A 25725-nucleotide genomic window follows, 5' to 3' on the forward strand; every position below is an offset into this window, starting at 1 on the left:
ATGCGTATGATGACCAAGAAAGTGGTTCTGGCTATTCAAGCTACTAACATCAGCAAGCAAGAATCCTCACCAGTGAATGGAAGTCTATGTTGACAAGAATGAATTCGGTCTGGAAGCATCAACAAAGATGATGTCACTCTACAAACAAGACAAACAATCCAAGTCAAGTCACCTGACCGCTCCAGGCGGCGACAGGCCGAGTCATCATTCACCACGGATTACAGCCTCACCATCGCTCCGGATATCCCAGTTTCTGACGCTGTCTGTGGGATTTGCCTTCTAACATTCATTCCATAGATAGGAAAAGGATCATGGAAGAAGAGCGCGACCCCCAGAGTGAGGATCAGGCGCCTCAGCAAGGGCCGCAGGTCGCGGCAGCCGATCGCCCCGATACAGGCCAATCAGAGGCGCCAGAAACTACTGCAAATGAATCTATTCCCGCCGCGACAGACGAGGCCAGCCGTCTCAGGGAGCTGCATACCGACATCCGTGACCAAGATGATCTCGAGAGGGATATCTCCTACCAGGTACATGGCTCCCAGGGTTTGGAATGATGGGTCTTCTGACTGGGATGCAGGCGGATAAACTGCTCATGGAGCAGGCCGACCAGCGGGATCACAAACGACTAGAAAAGACCATTATTGAGAAAAAGTATGTTGCGCGTCGCTGCTCTCTCCGAGTAGGTGTTGATATTGCTCCACCAGGAAATTGGAATCTCAAATCCTGAAGCTACACCAACGTCTCTCCCAACCGGTGGGGACGTCAGCCCGGACTCGTATACAAAATGATCTAGAAAGGTTAGAGGCGCGCAACGAGGATTTGACAGATGACCTCACAGACATACAAGACCGCATCGACGGGAGGCAGCGCGATCAAGAAACTGGTCCCCAGACCACCGGGTCGGGGCGAATGCCTCATGAATCGCGTCGCGACTATCTCATTCGGACGGGAAAGATCACGCCGTTTTCGCAAATGAGGACCGGTTCCAGCGATGGCCCTCTTGCCAGTCTTCGAGACACTCTCATTGATGTTGAAGATGAGCGTGATGAAAACGAGGCGCTTCAGGAGTTGGAGAAGCGGCCGACGGTTTCTCATCGGAATCTTGTTCGTCCTGGATTTGGATTCGATGAAGCGAGTGAGTCAAAGGCGACGGAAGGCGCAGCTCGCGCCACGAAGCGACGCAAACTGCATGAAGACAGCGCTGCAACAGCCGTCACTGGGGAACGAGAAGACTCGGAGACAGATCTAGGGCCTTTTCCCGAACAAGCACCTTCAGATCATGGGTCAGAAAGTTACGTGGAATCGGAAGGTCAAGTCTCCGAAGACGAAGAATTTGAACCCGAAGAGACGAGAGAACGGCCTGTTGCACGAAGCAAAACCAAGAAAGCCGCGGACGACCTAGAAGATTTCAGCGGCGTAGATGATGGGAACGAAAAAGTTTACCAATCTAGGCTTCAAGGATGGGTCAGTTCCCGGAGCGCCGCTCGGGAGCGTGTGTTGGCGGAGCAAAAGGCAGTCGAGGATGGCGCTGAGCAGATGGATGACAGCACGACAGAAGAATGGTTCAAGCCCCATCCCACCGTGCCGGATTTAGACCTCGACAACGGATTTCGCCTACCCGGCGATGTACACCCTCTTCTGTTTGACTATCAGAAGACGGGCGTTCAGTGGCTGTGGGAACTACACCAACAGCAAGTAGGAGGGATCATCGGAGACGAGATGGGCCTCGGGAAAACGATTCAAGTCATCGGGTTTCTCGCCGGCCTCCATTATAGTGGGAAGCTGTCGAAACCAGTTATTGTCGTGTGTCCCGCCACCGTCATGAAGCAATGGGTCAATGAATTCCACCGCTGGTGGCCGGCATTCCGCGTGTCTATCCTCCACACCTCCGGTAGTGGGATGGTCAATATTCGCAACGAGAGCAGGCGAGAAGATGCGCTGTTATACGAGCAGTGGAACTCTGCTGGCTCGCGTGGGATGTCCAGCGGATTGAGAGCTGGCAGAAGAGTCGTAAAACGAGTAGTGGAAGAAGGCCATGTCCTGGTCACCACCTACTCTGGTCTACAGACCTACTCGCCTCTTTTGATCCCAATAGAATGGGGATGCGCTGTTCTTGATGAAGGTCACAAAATCCGCAACCCCAATACCTCTATTACAATACACTGCAAGGAACTGCGGACACCGCATCGCGTCATCCTGTCAGGGACGCCCATGCAGAACAATTTGACAGAGCTCTGGTCACTGTTTGATTTTGTGTATCCAATGCGTCTGGGGACGTTGATCAACTTCCGAAACCAGTTCGAATTTCCTATTCGCCAGGGTGGATACGCCAACGCTTCCAACCTGCAGGTACAGACAGCTGCAAAGTGTGCGGAGACGCTGAAAGATGCGATTAGCCCGTATCTCCTGCAGAGGTTCAAGATCGATGTCGCGGCGGACCTTCCCAAAAAGAGCGAACAGGTGCTCTTCTGCAAACTGACCAAGATACAAAGACAAGCGTACACCGCGTTTCTGGGCTCAGAGGAGATGCAGTCTATCCTCAGGGGGCGCAGGCAAGTTCTGTACGGAGTCGATATCCTACGGAAAATCTGCAACCATCCCGATCTCCAAAATCACAAACTGCAGTCTTCCCTGTCCAACTACGGCAGTGGTTCCAAATCCGGTAAGATGCAGGTCGTCAAGTCGCTTTTGGAGCTCTGGAGAGAAACGGGCCATAAGACGTTGCTGTTTGCGCAGCATCGAATCATGCTGGATATTCTGGAAAAGTTCATCAGGGGGCTGTCTGGGTTTAAATACCGTCGGATGGATGGCACCACGCCCATTCACCAACGGCAGTCTATGGTGGACGAATTCAATAACGATTCAGACATCCATGTCTTCTTACTTACTACGAAGGTAGGAGGACTGGGCGTCAACCTCACCGGCGCGGACAGAGTCATCATCTATGACCCCGACTGGAATCCCTCCACGGACATCCAAGCTCGAGAACGTGCTTGGCGCCTTGGACAGAAACGTGAAGTCACCATCTACCGGTTAATGACAGCCGGGACCATCGAAGAGAAGATATATCACCGGCAAATCTTCAAACAGTTCCTCACCAACAAGATCCTCAAGGACCCTAAACAACGCCAGACATTCCAGTTGAGCGATATGCATGACCTATTTTCCCTCGGAGAGGAATCCCAAGGCGCGACGGAAACCAGCAAGATCTTCAAAGACGTCGAAGTTACCTACGACGACAATAAGAACGACACCACCGCCCAACCCAATCCATCAGCCGCCCAAGACGAGAAGAAAGACATCAGCAAAGTAGTAGGCGTCTCCTCAGTGGAGCAATTCCAAGGCGACCCAGACCAGTCAAACAACCAAGACCCCACCAACCCAGACGACAAATCCGAGTCCCGAATCATGGAAGGCATCTTCTCCCGCTCAGGAGTCCACTCCGCCCTCGAGCACGACCAAATCATCGGCGGCAAGCGCGTCGTCAAAGCTGACCCCAAGATCATCGAAGCAGAAGCCAAACGCGTAGCCGCCGAAGCGGCAGACGAGCTCCGACGCGCAAGCGAAGCCGCACGCTCCGTCCCCATCGGCACCCCAACATGGACAGGCCAGTTCGGCCTCGCTGGCCGACCTGAAGACCACCGCCGTCTCCCCACCAGTGCGCCATTTGGCGGAGGGCGCGGAAGCAGCAGCGCTGCTCGACGAGCTGGCGCAGGCCCGTCCTCAGCTAGCCTTCTTGCGAATCTCTCGGCGCGCACGCCGACTCCGTCGTCGTCGCGGAGTGGAAGTAATAGCCCTGCGCCGGCTAGGACGCCCAGTGGGATGGACTTTATCACTTTGATTCGCGATTTCATTTTGAATCATGGTGGGGCTGTTTTCACCCAGAACCTCATTGACCATTTTAACCGCTATTGCACGACGCCGCAGCGGTCTGCTGAGTTCAAGGAGATGCTGAAGACGATTGCTGTGCTGCAGAAAGGGGGGCGCAATGGGAGGGGGAGGTGGGTATTGAAGCCGGAGTATGCGAAACGGACGTAGCCCGATTTTCTACCCTTGGATGATGTACTGGGTATACTCTTTTTTTCTTCTTTTTTTGATTCTTTGGCGACCATTGAAATAATGCGAGGGCGAATGCTTCCATTCTCGGAGTTTTCTTTTCATTGGACGATCCGAAATACCCATGGGTTCCAAAGAGCTGGAGTTAGAAAGCATCTATTTAATTTTATCATCTATTCAGGCATATACATATCCTATATCATAGCTCGGGGAAATAACTTGATTTATCTTTGCATATGCATAATATAATATACTCTATATAAGCATAGTACTCCGGTCCATGATGCTTCTAGTCTCTATAAATATGTCGATGTAGCTTTATAAGAATGTGAAGTGGTTGAATTTACATCCCTGGCGCTTTGTCACAGTCCATATTTGGATTTTGGATTTGCCCCAGAGTAGAGGCTGTTGTACTTTGTGCGCTCGATTCGAAGAGGCGTATCGTGGGGTTGATCATGTCGAGTTTTGACACCGGGATCACAAACCATTAACGTGTTGCTCAGACACACTCTTTTGAACGAGACGGACCGTACGAAAGTCACCTGAGCAGGCGGACACGGTAACGGTTAAGTCTGGTATGAGCAGTAGATATACCCGAGACGAGCAGAGCAGTTCATATGTGATCTACCCCGGCACGACAGAAGTGAGGACACAGAACCAACAACCAGCGTGGTTCTATTCAAACCTCTCGGGAGGTATTTGAAAAGTCATCATGTTTCTCTTCTGTTCGACAGCCCGTCCACATACACCGTCATCCGTGCAAGAACCCGATCTAAGTCTTCTGCACAAGCGCATTGTAGTGCTCTCCGAGGCCATACGTATGCCGGTAGTAAGCCATCCAGACAACGCGCTTGCGTCTCTCCTCCTCATCCAACTTCTCCAAGTCTCCAGATTCAACCTTCTCGATGCGCCCATCTCCCTGGATAACATTGATATCGACCCCGTACGCGCGCGCAATAGCAGAGAGCTCCAACTGGCCTCCCCACTCGGCCGTGAGCTTGATCTTGTGGGTGTACTGGCTGACAGGCTCCTCCATGAACGGCTGGAAATCGTCCGCGTGTTCGGTAATAAAGTCCGCCGTCACTGCCCGCACCGCGCGGTAGCCGTCGTGCTGAGCCGACGCGACGTTCTCGACCCGCGCCTGCGTCGGTCCCTGCAGCGGCATCCGCTCTGGGTCCGGCTTCAGTCCGAGTCCGGACCCTTCAAGCTGGCATGCTATCGCTGAGTATAGACAATGTCCGTCAGGGTTGATCTCGATCTCCTTCAGCCCGAGACGCTTGAATACACCCTCCATTACTTCTCGCTCGTTCCCGCGGTGGTCGGTCTGTTTCGAGGCTTCTTCCGCGGCGACTTCTGACTGAGCGGCTTGCTCCGCAGCGCGACGAGCTAAGCGTGCCTTTTGACGGTTGGGTTTCTTTTGGCGGGGGATGGAGGATTGCGAGGCGGATGATGTGTCGGCGGGGGAATCAGTTGTCGGCGTCTGGGAGGAGGTGGCGGAGTCTTCTTTGTCTGTGGTTTTGCTGTCGTCGTCATTGTCGATGCTCAGGTTTTCGATTCCGTTGACGGGCTCGGTGGATTCTCCATTGAACTGGGCGATTTCTGTCTGGTGTCGCTCGGAGACATCTCGTTGGAGGCGGTCGCATTCGTCGTTGATTCCTTTGCGCGTCTTCTTCGATGCGGATTTCTTCTTCTGCGTGATGCGAGCTTGGAGGTCTTTCTGCTCCTTGCGGTGTTTGGCTAGTAATTCTTCCATATTGGTTGGCAGACGTTCAGTTACAGAGGAGAATGCGAATGGTGGTCGAGGTGAAAAGAAAGAACCCCGCGATATCTCCGACAAAACAGCAGGCGGATGACATAATCGCTCTATAGACTGACTCGTCTCACGACTCGATCGACAGACTCGCCTCTGCTTTATTACTTTCTATAGTTCGAGGGTATTCTTATTTACATATGACCAGCTTACCAGTCTCCGCATCAATACAATAAATCTAGTCGTAGGGCGGAAAGTTGACCGCAATGGGCGGGGGATGAATTCTCCGCCTGAGGCAGGCCTATCGCATTGACGGCGGTCCAGCCATGTATGGTTCTCTCCTCCGTCCTCCTTCAATCTCTCCATCTGCCGCCACCTTTCATCCTCCACCATCGATTGAAGTTCGTCTGAATCAAAGGTCGCGAAATGGACTACTCGTACTACTCGAACCCGCAGTCTCAACAGTACCCGCCCTTCTACGGGTTCAATGGAGCAGCGCCCCCCGACCAGAACAACCAGATCTCGAGCCCCGATGACATCCAGGAGACTCTAGCTTCATTGGTGCGCCTTGCCTCATGGGATGATTGTCGCGCCAATATAAGGATGAGATTAGTGCTGACCGCTGACAGAACTATCAAACCTTCGACCCATCGTTTCAGCCGCCCGCGGGGTCCTACGCCCTTCCGCCACAATCGCCCCCGGAGTCTTTCTCGAAACAGTCCACCTCTAGCAATGATTTTCGCAACAGCCACACAGAACTGACATCCCTCGATGGCACTGAGGACCAAGCTGGGGGTCTAGGACCCAGCAGCAGCGAAGAGAAGGACACCTCTATGCCGGCGCAGACGAAGCGCAAAGCGCAGAACCGCGCCGCGTAAGACCCCTACAACACCAACCCAATACTACAAACCAGAGCCAGACAACAAAACTAACACCACCTTCTTCTCCCCAAAACAGCCAACGAGCCTTCCGCGAACGCAAAGAGCGCCACGTGCGCGACCTCGAAGACAAAGTCACCACCCTCCAAGACAAATCCAGCGCCATCCTCGCCGAGAACGAGCGTCTCAAGCACGACCTCGCCAGATTCAGCACCGAGAATGAGATCCTGCGCGCTACCTCCCGCCAATCCCTCGACGCCCGAGACCCCAGCCGGCCCTCACCACCGCCGACCGCCACAACCACGGGCCCAATGCAGTATAGGCCCACAGATTTCTCGTCCGATGGGGGTGCCGATGGGGAGGACGCTTCCCCGCGCCACCGTATCGCCGTGTGCAAGATTACGGGCGAGAGGCTTCTTGATGCCGGTGCGACGTGGGACTTTATCCAGAAACATGAGCTGTTCAAGAAGGGACTTGTTGATATTGAGGCTATCTCCGGGAGGTTGAAGGGTATGGCGCAGTGTGATGGGCAGGGGCCGGCGTTCGCTGTGGGGGCGGTGCGTAAGGCGATTGAGGAGGTTGCTGCTGAGGGGAAGGATGATTTGATATGATTCCTTTCCTCTTCACTTCCTTTTTGTTTTTGATTGATATTTGGTTACGATTTACGCTTGTTATTGGTTCTTTGATTCAGCGGTATGTGTTGGTCTGGTATGGTATGGTGTATGTGGCGACAGAGCTCTACTATGGAGTCTTTCGAGAACGGTTCTGGCGTGATTTGGATGTGTTGGTTTTATTTCTTTTCTTGCTTCTTTTGGGACTGTACAGACATCTCTTCGCCATCTCAAACACAGATGTGTGAATGTCTGACAATCCTTCTTTCCCATTAATGCCGCGGAGTTACGGGAGATTCAACATTCGACCACGGTCATTTATTTCATGCTCTAGTTAGTTATACGATATATCCACCCCATCTGGGTTAACAATTTGACACGACACAGTTACTTGCTTTTACAATCGTATCTATCCATCTATCTTGATATCGTATATGTTATCATCAGGCGTTGTTCTCAGGAACACCATGGACTAGTTGATAGCAATATTCGTACACTTCTCACTTGACCAGAGCAAGTCAGCCCGATAGTCAACCTCACTTTGGCAGACTAGGTATCTATCTACCATACCCACAAATCCACTACAAAAGCCGCAACAGTTCCAAATCCTGCGCCACAGCCGGACTATAAGGCGCGCAATCTTCCAGGAACTGCATCATCTCTTGACTCCACTGCTCCCAGCCGGTGGGTAGCGTGCTCCGCAGGCGCGCATCGTGGGAGTGCGATATACAGTAGAAGAGGAGGATTTGACCGAAGAACCTACATAGCGTTAGTCTGACTGTCTAATTGGCGGATTTGCCGTTTATAGGGATATAAAGTGGAACATACTGCGAACAAAAAGCGAACTTGATCGGAATGCAGCTCTTCATGGAGTGGAAGATTCCCCCCACGATAGGCCAATTCATGGCGTTTCGCAGCCCGATGCGCATCTGCTCGAGGTCTTCGTCGGAGATGCATTGTGGGATGCGCAGCGCTTTGTAGAGGTAGGGTCGGCCGATGTGGAACTTGGCGATCATGTAGCGGCCGCGGAGCATTGCTTCGGAGATGGCTGTTGCTGGGGTTAGGGGGCGGTGGTGGTGCTGGTGGGTGTCTTTTTGGGGGTGGGGGAGATTGGGGATGGGGATGGGGCGGGTTTGCTGGGGTCGGTGGTGGAGACGGCGGCTGGAGTCGTGGGGAGGGTGTCGGGGAATTGGAGGACGGAGGGGAGGTTGAGGCGCCATTGATCGAGTTGGTGGTGGAGTTCGGCGTTGATGGCGGGGAGGGGGAAGGTTCCGGTGTCGGCTGGATAGGGTATTCTTTAGCATAGGTTGAAAAAAGGGGGGGGGCTTTTTATGAAACTAGACTGAACGTACAGTAGAAATACAGTGAGTGGCGGATTCGAGTGAGGATGATGCGGTGTGCGACCTGCGCGAGAAAGTGGTACTGGAAGTAGGAATCGTCGACTTCATCGGAAGACGACGATGATCGGGTGGATACGAAGCCGACGGTCTCGAAGCTGATGAACTTGGGAATAGGCACGAACTCTTCGAGTCGGGCGAGTCCGCTTGGGGGGAGGTGCAATTCTTGGACTAGGATCGTCTCGTTCATCAGGCAGTTCCAATATACGCGAGACTTCATGTCGCCTTCCCACTCGTTGAAGTTGACATCGTGACTGATACTGTCAGCATGGTCAAGGGTCTCGGGAGATACAGTGCTTACTTGGTCAGCATTGAAAGACAAGACGTGGCGGCGCGGTGAAGCATCGCCCACGAGTCCATGGGTCGAAGGATTTGGGTATAGTATACACTTCAGCACAGTTAGCCACCGTTTCGTCAAGCCACAAGCCATGGGGGTCATACGAAGATAAGAGGTAGAACTGGCAACTCTGGATATCATTGTGACACATGAGAAACCCGATGCGCCGGCGAGCTTCATTGAAGAATCGTAGCCCGGGAGGGTCTTCATGAATCACGTCCATCCATTCGGGGGGTTCGAATCGCCCGCTTCGTGTCCCGGGCAGCGGGTAGTTCCCTTCGCGGTGGGCCTGGACCGCCAGACAGCCCAAAGCCAGGACGTTGAGGACGAGGCAACTCTCCATCGTGAACCCAAACCCACTCCCAATGGCGGCGCCTAGCGTAAACGTGAAGTAGAAATTCTTGTCCATAATCGGGGTAAACGGGTTGAACGTCGCGAAGAAGGCATCCGAGAGCCCCTTGATCATAGCCAGCGGCAGGGCCTCGAGCCAGTCTTCTCCCGCCTGCACCGGAAAGGGCGTCGTGTACATCATCAGCTGGGGCCGTTTCATCTCCAGATCAATGACATAATTCTTCCCCAGCCTCTCGTGGGCTTCGAGAAGCACCTGCGGAAGGATCGAGCGAGCCCCCGGCCAGAGAATCACACCATGCTGGCTGAAGGAGATGGATACCTGTCCGTTGGGATTGGGCACATGGGCCTGCTCGTCGAATTCAAAGTCATCCGGTTCCGCTTCGTCCGGCGTGAGACCCTGCGCCAGGTCATTTGGCGCAGGTGTCGGCGGCTTGCCGACGCCATGAGTCGTGCCCGGTCTCGGGGTGTTCCCTTCTGACGGATGATCGAGACCACGGCCCAGCTGGCCCTGTAGGGACCGGACATCCTTCGTGATCGCCGACGGGATGTTCTCCAGCTTAGTCTCCAGCCGATGGAGCGTGCTCATAATCAAGCTGAGCGAGTGATCCCGCCTATGTCGCCAGTCAGCAGCCAGTCGCGGAGACGCACGGATCCGTGCGGGGACAAGACATACTTGGAGGACTTGCGCTCATTGTAGACGCATTCCAGACCCAGTGCCTTACACAGTCCGCACTTTGGGCGCGATTCGTCGCACCGGGTCTTCTTCAGCCGACATGTTTCACACGCCTATCACATCCGTCAGATCTGTCCGCGGGGTCGCCTCAACGCGTGCGGGGAAGGCAAATTTTAGCAGACACTTACCACTGTGGCGATGAAGTTGCGCGGTCTCTTGCCCTGCGACGACGAATACTGCTCCTGACTGGGCGAGAGGAGGTCGTTAATCGGCAATGATCTGTTCTGCGCGTTATCGATATGTTCCGGCGGCTGCGAGCCACCTCTGGACAATGACTCTTCGAACGAACGCTTGCTCATGGCGCATGGTTGAATCGATCCGGTAAGAGTCACCAACCGCTCAACAGGCTAATACTTCCACAGTACTCCGTAGACCGGTCCTGTGCCTTCAACAGTGTCGAGCAATGGTACAGGTACGTTCAGTGGGAAGAAGTCACTGACTTGGGCGGCAGTCTGGGCCCCGGCCAGCCAATCACCGCCCGTGCGCGTTCTAGATCTGGATGACTCATCTTTTCTTATCGAGGCTTATCGGTGAGTCACCTGACGGAAAATCCAGCGTCATCGCGAGAACCGGATTAGCCATCTCTCTTCAACCTCTTGTCTTAGTTTATTGACCCATATTACTTCTATCTCTTCTCGCTGTCTACCGTGCAGTGCTATCTCGTATTGTAAACTATTGCGAACCTCGCGTCTGGGACGCACATCAATATGCCTATCCAACAACCCTCCAACCAGATCAAATTTACCAACGTATCAATCGTGCGTTTAAAAAAGGGTTAGTTATATCTCGTTGATTGATGATTTTCGCTCCAGTATAGGAAGGATACAAGAAACAGAGGGGGAAGAAGAAGAAGAAGAAGGAGAAAAAAAAAAGAAGAAAAAAAAAAAAAAAAAAAAAAAAAGAAAGAAAGAGTCCTACCCCGCTAACCATAATTTTCTCCCCAGGTAAAAAACGCTTCGAACTAGCCTGCTACAAAAATAAACTCCTCGAATACCGCTCCGGCGCCGAAAAAGACCTCGACAATGTCCTCCAAGTGCCCACAATCTTCCTCTCCGTCTCAAAAGCCCAGACAGCCCCCTCCGCCGAACTAGCCAAGTCCTTCGGGCGCGACGTCTCCTCCGACGAGATCCGGCAGGAGATCCTGCGCAAGGGCGAGGTGCAGGTCGGCGAGCGCGAGCGCAAGGAGATCATCGAGCGCGTGGAGCGCGAAATGCTGGATATTGTCTCCGGCCGGTTGGTTGATCCGAATACGAAGCGCGTGTACACGTCTGGGATGATTGCCAAGGCGCTGGATCAGCTTAGTTCTGCTAGTGGGCAGTTGCAGACTCAGGGTCAGGATGGGGATGGGGAGGCGGAGGAGGCCCGGCCGAAGAAGCCGTTGTGGACGGGTGTTGTTGAGAAGAAGTCTGCGAAGATTCAGGCGCTCGAGGCGATGAAGGCTTTGATTGCTTGGCAGCCGATTCCGGTGATGCGCGCGCGCATGCGTCTTAGGGTTTCGTGTCCTGTGGCGCTGCTGAAGCAGAGTGTTAAGGCGGGGCCGGCGGAGGGAGCGCCGAAGGCTAAGGAGGGTGGGGGGCAGAAGTCGAATCCCAAGACTGGCAAGAAGAATGCGAAGGGGTCGAAGAAATCGGGGAAGCATCAGGAGTCGGATGAGGGGTCGGATGCCGAGCTGCCGGTGCCGGCGGCGAAGGCTCCGGGAACTGTCAAGGATAAGGTCCTGAGTTATATTGAGTCGGTGGAGACGCAGGAGGTGATGGGGGATGAGTGGGAGGTGGTCGGGTTTGCGGATCCGGGGGCCTTCAAAGGGTTGAATGAGTTTGTGGGCAATGAGACTCGGGGTAGGGGGCGAGTGGAGGTTTTGGATATGACGGTGACGCAGGACGAATAACTTCATTCTGCTGCACCAATCTTTCTGGCTGTTTGGGACTTGTCTACATAGATAGACGTTGCTGATATGAGTGATGACCAAGATGATTGTCGATAAATGCAAGGATACCAATTATTTCTTCAATTGCTTCGAGATATGCTTCCACACAAGCCGTAGTCCGTATGATGAGGGTATGAATTGGCGACTGCTAGCCATGTGAATGATGCATGTATTCCTGGTATTAACGCTATATAGAACCAGGATGGTTTCAAGTACTATACAGTGGGTCTAGCGCTTCAAATGCAATGCCATGCAGTAACTCCAATAACCCAAGTAGCCAAAATGTTCACTTCCCAACGCAGAACCTGTACCAGGCGTTAGCTATACTCCAATATTCATCAATAAGAGGGGAACCTACTTCTCAAAAATAACACCCAACACATCCTCTACATCCCCACTCTCGCCCTTACCAGTAATCTTCGCCAGAGCATCAGCCGCAAACCGGAGGTGTTCAGCGGCGGTCACAATGTCCACTTCCATTCCATGGGTGGGGTCCACAGAAGATCTCTGGGGTTGAGCCTCGTCGAGAAAGTCATCCAAATGGCGCAAACACCTTTCTAAATTAGCGCTCTGCCGGTGCGTCACTCCGAGTGAATCCTCCCAGTAGGAAGCGTCGTATGTTCCGGCCTCGCCGTCGTCTCCTCCCAGGGGTGAGGTGATCTCTTCGAATGTCGTGACCAGTCCTCGGAGGAAGGTTTGTAGTTGGCCTGGGTCTGAATGGTCCATGGATATGCCCTTTTGGGCTTCGCTGCAGGAGATGAAGAAGATGCGTCGCTCAGGGACATCTGGGAAATGGATGCCGACTGCTGCAGTCAATTGCCGGGCAACTTGTCCACTCCGGTCCTCCTGAGGCAGTAGGTCACATTTGTTGACTGCGACGACGACGCACTTTCCGGCCTGGGTGCAGTCGTGAACAGCGCTGGCCACTTCTGGCTCTACGGAGAGTTGGTACAGCGACGGGTCGTCAGGCCGCTTCTCCAGAGAGAGAACCACAATGACCACATCGGAGTCCAACGCCCGCGCCTTCGCACGACGGATCCCTTCCTGCTCCACTGCGCCGATGATGAACGGGCCCTGTCCAGCAGGCCCGCCCAATTCCGATCGGATCCCAGCCATGTCCCCGAGCTTGCAGTACCACCCGCTCAGATCCACGCCCACGTCCACGATATCCCGCGTGGTGCCTTCTTCGGTGCTGACGATGGCCGCTTCCTTGCCCACGACCTGGTTCAAGAGAGAGCTCTTGCCCGCGTTCGGAGCTCCGAGAAGCGCAACTTTGATCCCGCTGCGCAGTAACTCCCCTTTCGACGCGTTCTGGATGTGGAATCTAATCTGCGCCTGCAGTTTCTTCACTTGCGATGAGACCGAGAATGTCAATTCATCGGGCGATTCATCGAAATGTTGGTCCTCCGAAAAGTCAATGAGGGCCTCCATCTCCCCGCGCGCGAAGAGCAGTTGCTGACGCCACTCCTCGTATCTTTTCGACAATGCATCGCTGGCCCCTCGGACGGCGAGTCGACGCTGTTGCTCCGTGTCCGCCGCCAAAGTGTCGCCCAACGCCTCAATTTGCGTAAGATCCAAACGGTTGTTGATGAACGCGCGCCGCGTGAATTCGCCAGGTTCGGCGTAGCGGACTGAATGCGCCGGCTGGTTTAGTCGCGCTAGGGCCGTAAGGACGGATCGGACAATCGCTGGTCCGCCGTGCACTTGAAGCTCAAGCACATCCTCCCCTGTGACGGTCTTCGGGCCGGGAAAGTATAGCACCAGCGCACCGGCATCGAGGACGCTGTTCGCGGAGGGGTCGCGAGTTGGATCGTACAGCGTGCGGACAGCTGCCATTCGCGGTCGGGGGAGTCGCGTGTTGGGACATAGTGCGTTGTAAATCTACTCATAAAAAACAAGTCCAGATCGTCAGTCGCGGTGTACTGTCGACAGAGAGGAGAGCCATATTTATAGCCGCTTACCTGCACGCATGCTGGGCCGGAAACCCGTACGACTGCGATCGCCGCTCGCCCGGATGCCGTGGACAGTGCATATATAGTCGACTCGCTATCGAATGTGGAACGCGCGGGTGTCGACGCGGAGAATGGTCGGATGTGTGGACGAGACAATGCTGGGGATGCGACACCGCGGAATGGACGCGCTTTAATCGGCGCCAATGCGGAGACCCGACTCCATGACGGGCGACATGGGCTCACCCACCGCAGGCTCTGGGCGGAGAATGCTCGCATGCGCAGGGAAATAAAGCAGCGACGAGGTATGGTATAGAAATCAGATGTTCGAAGGGAACGTAGAGGTTGTTGTAGGGTCTAGAGTTGGCGGTTGGGGACTGAGGAAATGCGGGAGGTGAGATTGACGGGAATTAAAGGCGGATCCACCACCAGAGACCGATCTGGTGGCAACAATGGCACATTTTACAAGTATGGCAGTTATTTTAGGTGTGTCTAGTACTTATTACTGTAGACAATACAGCGCTACTGGTTTAATACTATATAGAATATTCTATCGTTTATTCTAGGGAATTAATTGTTGCCCGCATTCAACGTCTTGTCGTTGCAGGCCATCTGGAAAGACCAGGCTATGCCGGTCATGCTGCCGATATGAGGTAGGATTGAGAGTTCGATGTATTTGTTTCTTTGTATTAGCTTATGTTTGAGGTTGCCCTAATCTCTATCGAAGTTATAATGTACAAAAGGCCCCTGTCAACATAAAGCGCTGGATAATCATTCATTTCTTGCTGGGTGACGGCTTCTGTTCGGGTTCGGTATATGAGATATGCATCTCTTTCCAGCGCTTGAGCGGTGGTTTGGCAAACATGTATTTGTCCATAAGAGCGGTCTGAAGAGTCGCGATATTTGTACTGGTGATCCAGTATATCATGAGCGCAGACGGCATCGCATGCATATAGGATGAGGCACCGATGTTCAGTGCGAGAACCTGAACGAATCCTTTCAGCAGCTTCATCGACAGAAGCCGCCCTCGCTCCACTTTAGGTAGATCCGAGATGTCAGACATCTTCGGCGACTTCCAGCCGGTTCGAACGTTCAACAGGATAGACAGGGTCAGCGTTAAGGGCAAGATCCCTGTGGGATCCCCGGCGAGTAGATCGGGAAACCAAAGGGCGCCTTCCGTCGCCAGCGACGGCTCGACAGCCGAGGGCCCATAGCTCCCTGTTTCCGAAGGAGTGCTCTGCATAAGCGAGAGGAGGTAGGGTACCAGGCCACGAGTACTACCAGAAATTTCCCGAAGGCTCTCCATGACGCATAGCCAAACTGGAACCTGTAGAAAGGGGAGAGGTGCCCAGAACCGGGCCACATTCCAGCGTCGGTACAGGGCCCGCGTTTTGCCAGCTAACTTGGTTTTGAGGTGCCGGCTCGCCTCTGCGGGGGGGACTGGCTTTGCAGAAGTTTTCCAGATACCCGCATTGATTTCACTCTGGTAGTACCTTCGCCAGGAATCGAGGAGAGGCATGAGGTCTCGCTGTCTACGAGCTTGGACCTTGGTGTATATTTGCAATGGCAGAGCGACGGTCGTCCGGACGATGAGCGCAGTCAATGGGATTGACAGGGCCCATGGAAGGCAGCTATATGTATGGACCCCATGAACAAAACCCGAGGAGACCTCCAGCACCTCTTGAACAAACGGTCTGGAATTCGTGGGGTGGAAATGTCGGGTCTGCTGAAAGACCGGCCGGAGCGGCGCGCGGAGCGAGGAGCGGAAGGTTCTCATCGCAGCCTTGACCCTCGGTCCATTGGCTGGGGAATGGGGATAGATTGAGATGGTGGATATCTCGGGAGTTGCGCGGACCCAAATGGAATTGGTCTCTCTTCAAAGATGGACAGATTGACTCCGAACGCAGCAAATTTCTAGAAACCTCAGGCCTTATCGGGATACCGGGATTATGCTAATCACATGATGCGACATGTTATGCTTGGACATTGCTTAGTTAGTTCGTGCATAACTCCACGTATAATCTTAGCATAGGGCTTGATGGGGTATGTACAGTTGGAGGTAGGTTTCACGGGCTAGAAGTACCACAATATTCTGTCTACCCATCTCTCTGATACAAGATATAATCAAGAAAAGTGCGCAGAGTATCCCACCGTCGTTTTGCTATACATTTGTAGTAGCTAAACCCTTATACTCCGTGGAGGGATGGCGTTATATAGATGTGGGACTGTCAAACACAACAAACCGCGGGGGTGCCTGCCTCAGGCCTCCAGGGTTTCTTCCCCTGAATCCAATCCGATGCGAATGGACCACGCGCTATCTAAACATACCTCCGATCGATCGCTGCAGAACACCCTCCAATGGGCCATGGAATTACTGCAAGCTCCCTGAGTCAGGGCGGACAATTGTTTAGAAGTGGATTAACCGCAGTGGTCATCAATTGATTCACTCCACATTCCCTCCCCCGAGGACCTTTGTCGCCCACTATCCGAATCGCTAGGTGGAGTATGCGGCACTCCTGCTTCTGATCTAGGTTGATATTGCTGCATAACCACGAGCCCACCGATCGGTCTGGTGCCGATCGAGATCCAATCGCACACATGGCACATACCCTCTCTCCCACCGGTCCACCCTTGTCTCCGAGCCCCAAAATGAGCCTGTCGCTGCCCTTCCGGTCTTCGGACGATGCCGCGCATTCGCCGACCAAATCTTCCAAGACGAACGGCCTGCCTCGACTCTCACCATCCCCGTCCTTCGTCCAGACTCGGTCTCCCAGCAGTTCGCACACGTCGGTGCGTCGCCGCTCCGTCGATCGTGTTGGGGCGAGCACTGCGCCCCGACGATGCAAGTCACAATACCCCCGCGATTCCTCGGAGCGCCATGTCGAATATATCCTGGTGGCCTCGTTCCATATTGATCGGGGACCGATCATGGAACATCAGTACCCGACGCCTATCAGTGGGGATGAGAGCATGTTGGCCGAACTGATGCTTCCGGATCAGACTCACGTCAGAAGTCAGGACTGGACCATCTTCTTTTTACACAAGGACACCAGCGCGGACGGAGACGATGACGATTCCGCTTCCGGGAAGAAGAAGAAGAAGAAGAAGAGAAAGGGAAAAAGGAACGATCAGGAGGACGGCGAGGGCGATGGCACTCCAACCGAAGACGCGGAGGAGGCGTCCGATGACGATGAAAGCAGCGATGACGAAGAGGGGGGTGAGGGGCCACCCTTGATGTATGTGCTCAATCTTGTAAATACAAAACAGGACAACACAGCCAAGCGGTACGTTCCCCAATTGGAATCTCTCAGTTGCATTCGATTATGGTGGCTGACAGGTCTACAGTGGTGCGGTTGTGAAATCCATGGCGATCTGTACGCGGCATTCATTCCTTCACATATATAAGGTGATTCTCCCTCCCGACTCAGAAAGGATGTTCGTCTAACACGGTTCAGCCTTTACTGCTTCTAGCTTTGGAGGATTATTTCAAATCCCCTTATCCAGAAACGCTGGCGTCGCTGTATGAAGCCGTGAACAACATGGACCTGTCTTTGCTGCCGAAGTTGTCGCTTCTTGAGCGGACAATTCTGCAAGCCAGCAACTCCAAGGACATTTTCATCGAGAAATTCGAGAAGATGATCCAGCAGCGCATGGCGGAAGAAGGGGAGCCCAACGATGATGAGTGTCCACCCTCTCCCAGGAAACTGGCTCCACGATACGTACTGCCGCGCGACACCCACGAGTTTGAGTCCAAGGTCGTCTACCATGATATTCCCATCCCGGTCAAGGTGCCGACTCTGATCTGGCCCGAGATTGTGGGAGACTTTTCTCTCATCAAACTCGTCCAAATATTCTCTGCTCCCCACTCTACCAACCCCCAGCCGTTCCCTCTCCACTCTCACCTGACCACCAGTGGCGCCTACACCCACCCGATCATTGTGCTTGTCAACGCCATGCTCACACAGAAACGGGTCGTGTTCCTGGGACACAACCGTCCTTCTGGAGAAGTCGCCGAAGCGGTCCTAGCAGCCTGTGCTCTCGCGTCCGGCGGGATCCTCCGCGGCTTCACCAGACACGCGTTCCCGTACACCGATCTCACCAAGATTGATGACCTATTGAAAGTACCGGGATTCATTGCCGGAGTGACCAACCCGACGTTTGCCAACCATCCCGAATGGTGGGATCTTCTCTGCGACCTGCCCACGGGTCGGATGAAGATCAGCAGTCACGTTGAAGCTGCTCCGGTCACCGAAGGCATGCTGTTTTTCCAGCAACAGACACCATTGACCTACAACCACCACACGTCCCACACAGACCCGACGGGGGACAATCTGTTCATGGAGGATGTCCAACGCAGTATCACTAACCGGTATGGTGAAAATGCCATCCGGGCCAAATGGCGCGCCTACATTACCAAGTTCACGCGGATCGCTGCGGCCTTTGAAGAGACCGTCTACGGTGCCTCAAACCTCTACATTATCGGACCTAATGAGGAGCTGTCGCCGGAAAGCCCGAGCGGCCACCAAGCTGATCCGCTGGACCCGACGACTCTCCGCGGTCACGGCTACGTATGGGCCGATGAAGGGTCCAAGCAGCGCGAACTGATGGCATCGGTCTCGAGGATCGAGGGCTGGCGCTCGACACGATCCTACTACTCGTTCATCCAAGACATCGCGGCGATGTATTTCCCCGCACGTCCCATCCAGAAACCGGATCTGCATCATCACCACGATCGGTTGCGGACCTTGAAACTCTCTGCGCCGGACGCCGGGGCCGTCTATATTGCGTTCTCGCATGCCGTAAAAGACTACGCCGGGATCTGCCAACTCCTCACGGTGACTCCCGAAAACCAAGCGGGACTGTTCTACATCAGCATGGGTCTCTTCCATTCTGACCGCACCGTTCGTGAAGCCACTGCCGCTCTCTTGGAGCGAATCTCCGTCCACGCGGCTGGGCGCCACTTCTGGGCGCAACTCAACCGGTTTTCGAAACTGGCGTTCTTCCGCGTCAAGCGGGAGAGAGATGCTGTACTGAGCGCGAGCCCGATATCCCCCCGGTCCCCGGAGACGGTGCCTGGCGAGCCGCAGAGTTTGGTGGGGGTCGCTATGGGCGATGGCGGGGTGGGAAAGGCCTAGTCAGTTCGATAACTTTTGTCTTGGGTCTCTACCCGATGCCTCTATCGCATACCTCTATCACCTATACATATATCCGTGCCCTCTAGCCAGTCATTGTTATGACCATTTCTGTCATTTTCATACTCGATTCAGCTTGCCTGGGATAGACCAGTGCAAATCAGTATCCTTCATCTACTTTATGATACTCGTCACGACCCGGTACATTGCTTCTTTTGCACACTTTCCATCGGTGCCCTTGCCTTTTTGTATATGTTGGGTATACCTATTGCGTGTTAGCACCTGTGGGGTCACTCTATCCAAGAGGAAGAACGCTCCGAGGTGAATATCCTGTATTTAGACATTACACAATACTAGCATCTATTGATGACCGTTGTATTCCCATCCCCTATATTCCATTGAGAGAATCCCAGTCCATGGATACTGGATATGGTATATCACGTGACACGAATAGCGACTCGACACCGAATCCACTGCAGGTTCAATGCGGTCTGCAGGACAGTCTGTGTCAATTGATCGACTCTCTCTCAGGGTCAATTACCACCGCGTGAGCCCTCCTGTTCTCCACCCCATCCACGACCTATTGCTGCATAGCGCCAAGTCCACAGACACTTTTCCCTCCCAGATCGGCAAAGGCTCCACACTCGGCAGGGTTTCTGGAAATTCCGACACCGTCTGGGCCAATAACAGCGGGCAAATTCGCACCTTAGCTGCCGAACGCGCCGACGTCACGGAGAGCCCGGAGGGTTTTTGGGGGGTTTCTATCGGTACTCCTTAGTTAGCTGCTTCTGCTTCTTTCTTTCTTCCTAGCATCCCGCTTGGAGAAGTACACGTTTAGTCGTCCTCCCGCGGAGTACTTCCTCCCCATCGCCATCGTGTTCACCTGGATGCAATTGTGAAATATGTGTCCGGTTTGAACCCCCAGTTTCCCATTAAGGAGCACCCTCCACCACCCCCCAGTCCCACAGCTCCTGAAAGGAAAAATAAACTCATACCGAGAAAACCAACGGAAAACGGAATTTGGAAACGTTGTCCACTTTGGAGCAGCCCCGCACCGCACGCAATTCGGCCCTTTCGATGAGTCTCTTGTTGACCCCCCAGTGCGCTTGAACCTGAACGCTCGCGTTCTACGACCCCGGTGTCAATCAGTCTTTGCGACGTGACCCTAAGAGCGCCGCGTTGCGCTGGTGGGCCCCTCACCACGACCAATTTTCTCGCGCGATCACATCAACCTTTCGGAGGGAAAAAAGGATACACCTGCGATGGCTTCTCCATTCGATTCGGGGCCAGGCCTCGCGAGCCCGGATCTCAATGGCTTGTCGTCCTCTCGATCGCCGTTGTCGCGAACCGCCGACCCGACCGTTCCGCGGAGGGCGCCGGGTTCGAAAATCCCGCCGGGGATGCAACCCCAGACTGGGAAAGGAAGTCTCAAACAGGAAGATTTCATGAATGGGATGGAACGCGATTTTAAATCTAAACACTTTGGGTTGATGGGGGTACTCGGATGGATTTTGTGAGATTGCGCTCCCTCCACCACGTGTCCTTGCGGACGAATGTTTCTATTTTTATTTATTTTTAATTTTTTCTACTGACTCGTGGGGATGAATATAGGTTTCTACACGTGGTTGGGATATTTTTCTTTACGAAAGGGTTTCTGTTGACGCGCATGGTGCTGGACAATAAATCGTCTTGTGAGGTGCTACCGTATGCCGACCCATCGGCGCAGTCCGCTACGCGCGGTGCGGACCAAGGGTGTTGGCATCCCAAGACATTCGACAAGGCTGTGGTGGTGATCATCGATGCTCTGAGATACGATTTTACGGTGCCCTTCGCACCCAGTTCAGAGAGTGAAATGGCGCATCTGTTCCACGACAACATCCCCGTCCTGTACGAAACCGCCGTCAATACGCCGGAGAACGCCTTCTTGCTCCCCTTCATCGCGGACCCCCCCACCACAACCCTCCAACGGCTCAAGGGTTTGACAAGCGGAACGCTGCCGACTTTTGTCGACGCGGGTTCCAACTTTGCGGGGACCGCGATCGACGAGGACAACCTCGTCGCTCAGCTCCGCGCCGCGGGGAAGACTCTGGTCCAGCTGGGGGATGATACCTGGCACGCGCTCTTCCCCGGCTACTTCGATGCCAATCTCACCCGGGCGTTCGACTCGTTCAACGTCTGGGATCTGCACACTGTCGATAACGGCGTGACAGAGAACCTGTTTCCCCTCCTGAGCCGCGAAAACTCGACCAAATGGGACGTCATCTTCGGCCACTACTTGGGTGTTGACCATGCGGGCCATCGCTATGGCCCCAACCACGTCGCGATGGGTGCAAAGCTCCGGCAGATGGACCAAGTCATCAGAGAACTCATCGCCAAGATCGACGACGATACTCTGTTGGTCGTGATGGGCGACCACGGCATGGACTCGAAGGGGGACCATGGCGGCGAATCCAGCGACGAAGTCGAGGCAGCGTTATGGATGTACTCGAAGAAGGGTATATTCGGCCGCACCAGCACCGAAGCGGTGGTGCCGCCCCGCTTTGCCCGCGATCGATTTGTCCCTCAGATCGATCTGGTCCCGACCCTGTCGCTGCTGCTTGGAATGCCGATTCCGTTCAACAACCTGGGCGCGCCGATCGATGAGGCCTTCGCGGGCCGTAGCGGAAACGACTGGAAGAACTTGATGACCGTTAACCGGTTGACCGCGGCTCAGATCAAGAGATACCAGCACGCGTATGCTCTGAGCCACGGTGCGGACGAGGGACAAGAATACAAGTCGCTGGGGCTCTGGGAGGCGGCCGAAAACACTCTGGCAAAGGGTGGAAAGTCAAATGTGGCGGCTGCCTACCAGTTGTATCGAGAGTACGAGCGCAGCACCTTGGATATCTGCCGTGGGCTGTGGGCGAAATTTGATATTCCGAGCATGCTGCAGGGTGTTGCAGTTCTCGTCGGGGGAGTAGCCTTGCTGGTGTTCTATGCGCGAGGCATGAAGGCGGACCGCACGGAGCTTACCGCGCCCCTGCTTTCCTCCGCTGGAATCGGCTCTGGCGTGGGCGCCGTGGCTGGTGTCTTGCTCGCCGTCACTAAGGTGCTGGACATGCCGGCAGTGGAAGCATCCGCCTTGATTGCTGCTTCGGGGAGCATCGTCGCCGCTTCGTTCGCGATCTTCGGCACCCCATCGCGCTTGACACTGCCGCTCCCCAACTCCCTATGGGGCTGGCTTGCGTTGGTGTTCACTGTCAGCCAGTCCATCGGCTTTGCCTCCAACTCGTACACGATCTGGGAAGACGACATCCTTCTGTTCTTCCTCTCCACCTTCGGCGCCGTCGCGGGTATCTCCTCCATGCGGCAGAAGTCGACCGCGGACCGCGTGCTAGGAGTCTACCACTCGATCCTCTTCATCATTCTCGGACGCATCGCTTCGTTCTCGCGTCTCTGTCGTGAAGAACAGATGCCGTTCTGCCGCTCGACGTACTATGCCAGCGCCACTTCGTCGACCTCGGCCCCGTGGCAGCTTGCGATTCCTTTCATCGTCGCGCTCGTCCTCCCCACCGTGGTCAAGGGCTTCTATGCTGGGTCCAAGTCCTACGAGGGGATCGCCACGCTTTGGATCGGATATGGCTTCCGGGTCGGGCTGGTCCTCACGTCCGTCTTCTGGATGCTGGAGGGCGCCGACGATGGCGAATGGCTGCCAGTGAGCAAGGAAACCCTGAAGACGATCCGCGTGTTCGTCTCTCAGCTGGTGCTCGCGTTGGCCTTTGCGGCTGGCATGACTGGGTATATATACTCCAAGCCGTGCGTCAGCATCGACGTCAACAAAGGTGACTCCGAGCCTGAGGCCAAGAGCAAATCTCCGACCTCCACGCAGCAACCTGGCCGCACAACCGTCACCATCCTCGGGTTCGGCAACGTCTACGGAACACGGTCCTTCCTCCTGGTCATCAACTTCTGTCTCGCCATAATCCTCATGCAGAAGCCAATGGGCCAGGGCGCCATCGGCCTGCTGCTCTGGCAGATCCTGTCGTTGCTCGAAATCCTCGACACGAACGCCCTAGTGTCCACAAACTCATCCATCGGGCCCGTCGTCCTAGCCCTCCTGGGCTCTTTCCACTACTTTAAGACCGGCCACCAGGCCGTCCTCAGCAGCATCCAATGGGAATCCGCCTTCATCCCTCTCTCCACCGTCCAATACCCATGGTCCCCCATCTTGGTAACGCTCAACACCTTCGGCCCCCAGATTTTGACCACTGTCGCCGTCCCGCTCACCGTCCTCTGGAAACGACCCCTCCAGCTGAGCGACCAGACGGGTTCGCAGTCCGCCAAGGCTAAGAGCCCGACAATTAAGATCCTCTCTGATGTCGTCCAGGCGGCCTGTACATACCTGCTCTACTTTGCGACCGTTAACCTCGCGACAACGATGTGGGCTGGTCATCTCCGTCGGCACCTCATGCTGTACCGCATCTTTAACCCCCGGTTCATGATGGGCGCTGCTCTGCTGGGGGTTGTTGATGTCGTGCTGGTGTTGTTCTCTGTTGCCGGGGTGCGGTATAGTGTTTTGAGCGTGGGTGATATTTTTGGGTGGTAGAGTGTCCTCCTAGCTGCTTGACTCCTTCACCAACACTTCCGACTCCGTCATTCGAGTTGAGTTGCCGGTCCCCTCCCTTCGTCTGTTGTAGGGTCGGTCCGACGACCATCCATTGACCGAGTATCTACCCTGTTGGGTCGGTCACTCCACGACTGAAATGTTGCCCTTCTACTAGGCACTGTCGTGGGATTCCCTCGTTCTTTCATCACATTTTATCTTATTTATTTATTAGTATTCTTTTTTTTCTTGCATATCAATACTCGTGTCCTGTTACGAGGTGCTTTGTTTATATCATACAAAATGCAAAAAAAAAGTTCAAACATTATCCACTTAGAGAAGACAAAACCGTAATGAAGCATGAGTTGTATCAGAATAGTCCGACAACCATTCTACCTACAAAATAGAAGAAAAGGGTGTTTCAAGACTGTCAATCTCCCCACCATATAGGCCATCACAACCAGTTAGCGACCATCCGTGGATCAACATGCGACCCCCGTACGTGCTCGGCCCGCAAGCGATTCGGCCTCGGCAGCGTTATTGGTAAGGCCATCACGGCTTCTGACAAAACCATGACTGATCCTTTCTTCTTCTTCCACATACTTCCTCTCTGGCATTGACATCCATTGATTTCTTTCCACTGCGTTGAATTGATTTCATTCTATTTTTGAGAGTATATAATACCGTCACCTCAATTGTCGCAGTCACTGTCAATTGACATCGCCCCCTCCAAACCTAACTGCGATCGCCACCTCCGGTCCTCCCCGCTTTGCACCGATCAACCTCCGCCCCCCTAATCAGAGTTTCTTTAGAAGACTCCTTTACATATACTGTGTGGAGTGATCGCGACACTGTGCAATACATAATTCCAGAGTCTCGGATTCGGTTTCAATTGTTCTAGAGGACAATTCGCATTGTGTCATTTTACACACCCCGCTACGCTATCTGCCCCGCATATTGCCAGTCGAGTCATAATAATGCCTGCCTCGACGGAACCGAGTTTGCGATTCGATTCGATCGAAGATACTGTTGCTGCTTTTAGTTAGTTAATCCCTGTTACTTTCTGCCTCTCGTCTTCGTCGCAGTGTGGGGGTTATCGTTGGTGGAAAGAGAAGGGCTAACACATGCGACACGCAGAGAATGGCGAATTCATCATCGCTCTCGACTCGCAGGACCGGGAAAATGAGGGGGATCTGATTATCGCGGCCGAGTCGGTCACAGACGCCCAGATGGCGTTCCTCGTTCGCTTTACCAGGTAGGCCCCTTCTTCTTTCCCTAGAAACTAAACTACACTGGAGGATCGCGTTCTTACTAACTCTCTCTGGTACACAGTGGCCTGATTTGCGCCCCCATCACCGCCGACATCGCCCGCCGCCTCGCCCTCCCCCAAATGGTCGTCGAAAACGCCGACCCCAAGGGCACCGCCTACACGATATCTATCGACTCCAGCGACGACTCCGTCACGACCGGTATCTCCGCACATGACCGCGCCCTCGCCTGCCGAACGCTGGCTTCCCCGACTGCCCGCGTCGACGACTTCCGACGCCCCGGCCATATCATCCCGCTGCAGGCTAAGGACGGCGGTGTGCGCGTGCGCCGCGGACACACCGAGGCTGCGGTTGAGTTTTGCCGGCTGGCCGGGAAGGCGCCGGTGGGTGTGATCGCGGAGCTGGTTGAGGATGGTGAGCTGGTTCCTGGAGTTCCTGAGATCGGTGGTAACAATGACATGATGCGACGCGATGCGTGCTTGCAGTTTGGGAAGAAATGGGGGATCAAGGTGTGTACGATTGAGGATCTGGTGGACTATGTGGAGCGGATGGAGAAGGGCGCGGCGAATGGGTCGCATTGATTTTAGATTGGTCGCAACTTATATTGTCAGACGATTTAGATAGATCTACTAGATTACTTTATTATATACGGCGCTTGGGCTTGACTCAACAATATCTATAATATCTACAAGATCTGTAAGGAGGCGATATAATACACCGGAACATGGTTGATCCGCTCTCTGTCCGCGGAAAA

General features: G+C 54.2%; 10 protein-coding genes across 10 annotated transcripts; 6 read left to right on the plus strand and 4 right to left on the minus strand.

Moving 5' to 3' along the window:
* The first annotated feature begins 246 nt into the window (after window positions 1-246).
* On the plus strand, window positions 247-4238 carry P168DRAFT_250690 (DNA-dependent ATPase RAD26). Its single transcript, XM_024834229.1, has 3 exons — window positions 247-527; window positions 578-651; window positions 705-4238. Exons 1-3 carry the CDS (start codon window positions 312-314, stop codon window positions 4036-4038), a joined length of 3624 nt encoding a protein of 1207 aa, XP_024694397.1. The 5' UTR covers window positions 247-311; the 3' UTR covers window positions 4039-4238.
* A 100-nt stretch (window positions 4239-4338) lies between these two features.
* P168DRAFT_289224 (deubiquitinase OTU2) lies at window positions 4339-5828 on the minus strand. Its single transcript, XM_024836951.1, has one exon. The coding sequence runs from the start codon at window positions 5807-5809 to the stop codon at window positions 4829-4831; it is 981 nt and encodes a 326-aa protein (XP_024694398.1). The 5' UTR covers window positions 5810-5828; the 3' UTR covers window positions 4339-4828.
* Window positions 5829-6072: 244 nt separating this feature from the next.
* Window positions 6073-7686, plus strand: rsmA (putative bZIP transcription factor (Fcr3)). The gene is made up of 3 exons (XM_024841086.1): window positions 6073-6367; window positions 6436-6680; window positions 6764-7686. Exons 1-3 carry the CDS (start codon window positions 6233-6235, stop codon window positions 7293-7295), a joined length of 912 nt encoding a protein of 303 aa, XP_024694399.1. The 5' UTR covers window positions 6073-6232; the 3' UTR covers window positions 7296-7686.
* A 72-nt stretch (window positions 7687-7758) lies between these two features.
* On the minus strand, window positions 7759-10497 carry P168DRAFT_309996 (putative C6 finger domain protein). The gene is made up of 8 exons (XM_024839360.1): window positions 10242-10497; window positions 10054-10166; window positions 9134-9991; window positions 8994-9080; window positions 8648-8946; window positions 8452-8576; window positions 8124-8374; window positions 7759-8054 (listed from the first exon to the last, which is right to left on the minus strand). The coding sequence occupies exons 1-8, from the start codon at window positions 10410-10412 to the stop codon at window positions 7877-7879; spliced, it is 2082 nt and encodes a 693-aa protein (XP_024694400.1). The 5' UTR covers window positions 10413-10497; the 3' UTR covers window positions 7759-7876.
* Window positions 10498-10708: 211 nt separating this feature from the next.
* On the plus strand, window positions 10709-12110 carry P168DRAFT_303521 (guanine nucleotide exchange factor SDO1). The gene is made up of 2 exons (XM_024838765.1): window positions 10709-10887; window positions 11058-12110. Exons 1-2 carry the CDS (start codon window positions 10821-10823, stop codon window positions 11999-12001), a joined length of 1011 nt encoding a protein of 336 aa, XP_024694401.1. The 5' UTR covers window positions 10709-10820; the 3' UTR covers window positions 12002-12110.
* A 43-nt stretch (window positions 12111-12153) lies between these two features.
* P168DRAFT_266545 (tRNA modification GTPase) lies at window positions 12154-14333 on the minus strand. Its single transcript, XM_024834980.1, has 3 exons — window positions 14002-14333; window positions 12399-13921; window positions 12154-12345 (listed from the first exon to the last, which is right to left on the minus strand). Exons 1-3 carry the CDS (start codon window positions 14266-14268, stop codon window positions 12327-12329), a joined length of 1809 nt encoding a protein of 602 aa, XP_024694402.1. The 5' UTR covers window positions 14269-14333; the 3' UTR covers window positions 12154-12326.
* A 378-nt stretch (window positions 14334-14711) lies between these two features.
* Window positions 14712-15882, minus strand: P168DRAFT_289229 (putative mitochondrial export translocase Oxa2). Its single transcript, XM_024836952.1, has one exon. It carries the CDS (start codon window positions 15764-15766, stop codon window positions 14765-14767), a length of 1002 nt encoding a protein of 333 aa, XP_024694403.1. The 5' UTR covers window positions 15767-15882; the 3' UTR covers window positions 14712-14764.
* A 756-nt stretch (window positions 15883-16638) lies between these two features.
* P168DRAFT_296155 (AFI1/MesA family protein) lies at window positions 16639-19124 on the plus strand (the record flags this gene model as incomplete). The annotated part of the gene is made up of 3 exons (XM_024838094.1): window positions 16639-17273; window positions 17335-17395; window positions 17445-19124. 3 exons carry the CDS (start codon window positions 16639-16641, stop codon window positions 19122-19124), a joined length of 2376 nt encoding a protein of 791 aa, XP_024694404.1.
* Window positions 19125-20184: 1060 nt separating this feature from the next.
* P168DRAFT_326121 (mannose-ethanolamine phosphotransferase GPI13) lies at window positions 20185-23970 on the plus strand. The gene is made up of 2 exons (XM_024841087.1): window positions 20185-20634; window positions 20733-23970. The coding sequence occupies exons 1-2, from the start codon at window positions 20384-20386 to the stop codon at window positions 23704-23706; spliced, it is 3225 nt and encodes a 1074-aa protein (XP_024694405.1). The 5' UTR covers window positions 20185-20383; the 3' UTR covers window positions 23707-23970.
* Window positions 23971-24305: 335 nt separating this feature from the next.
* P168DRAFT_310002 (3,4-dihydroxy-2-butanone-4-phosphate synthase RIB3) lies at window positions 24306-25630 on the plus strand. The gene is made up of 3 exons (XM_024839361.1): window positions 24306-24744; window positions 24841-24958; window positions 25036-25630. The coding sequence occupies exons 1-3, from the start codon at window positions 24681-24683 to the stop codon at window positions 25550-25552; spliced, it is 699 nt and encodes a 232-aa protein (XP_024694406.1). The 5' UTR covers window positions 24306-24680; the 3' UTR covers window positions 25553-25630.
* The last annotated feature ends 95 nt before the right edge of the window (window positions 25631-25725 follow it).

The sequence above is a fragment of the Aspergillus campestris genome (genome assembly GCF_002847485.1).
Source record: "Aspergillus campestris IBT 28561 chromosome Unknown P168scaffold_4, whole genome shotgun sequence".
In the NCBI taxonomy this organism is placed as follows: domain Eukaryota; kingdom Fungi; phylum Ascomycota; class Eurotiomycetes; order Eurotiales; family Aspergillaceae; genus Aspergillus; species Aspergillus campestris.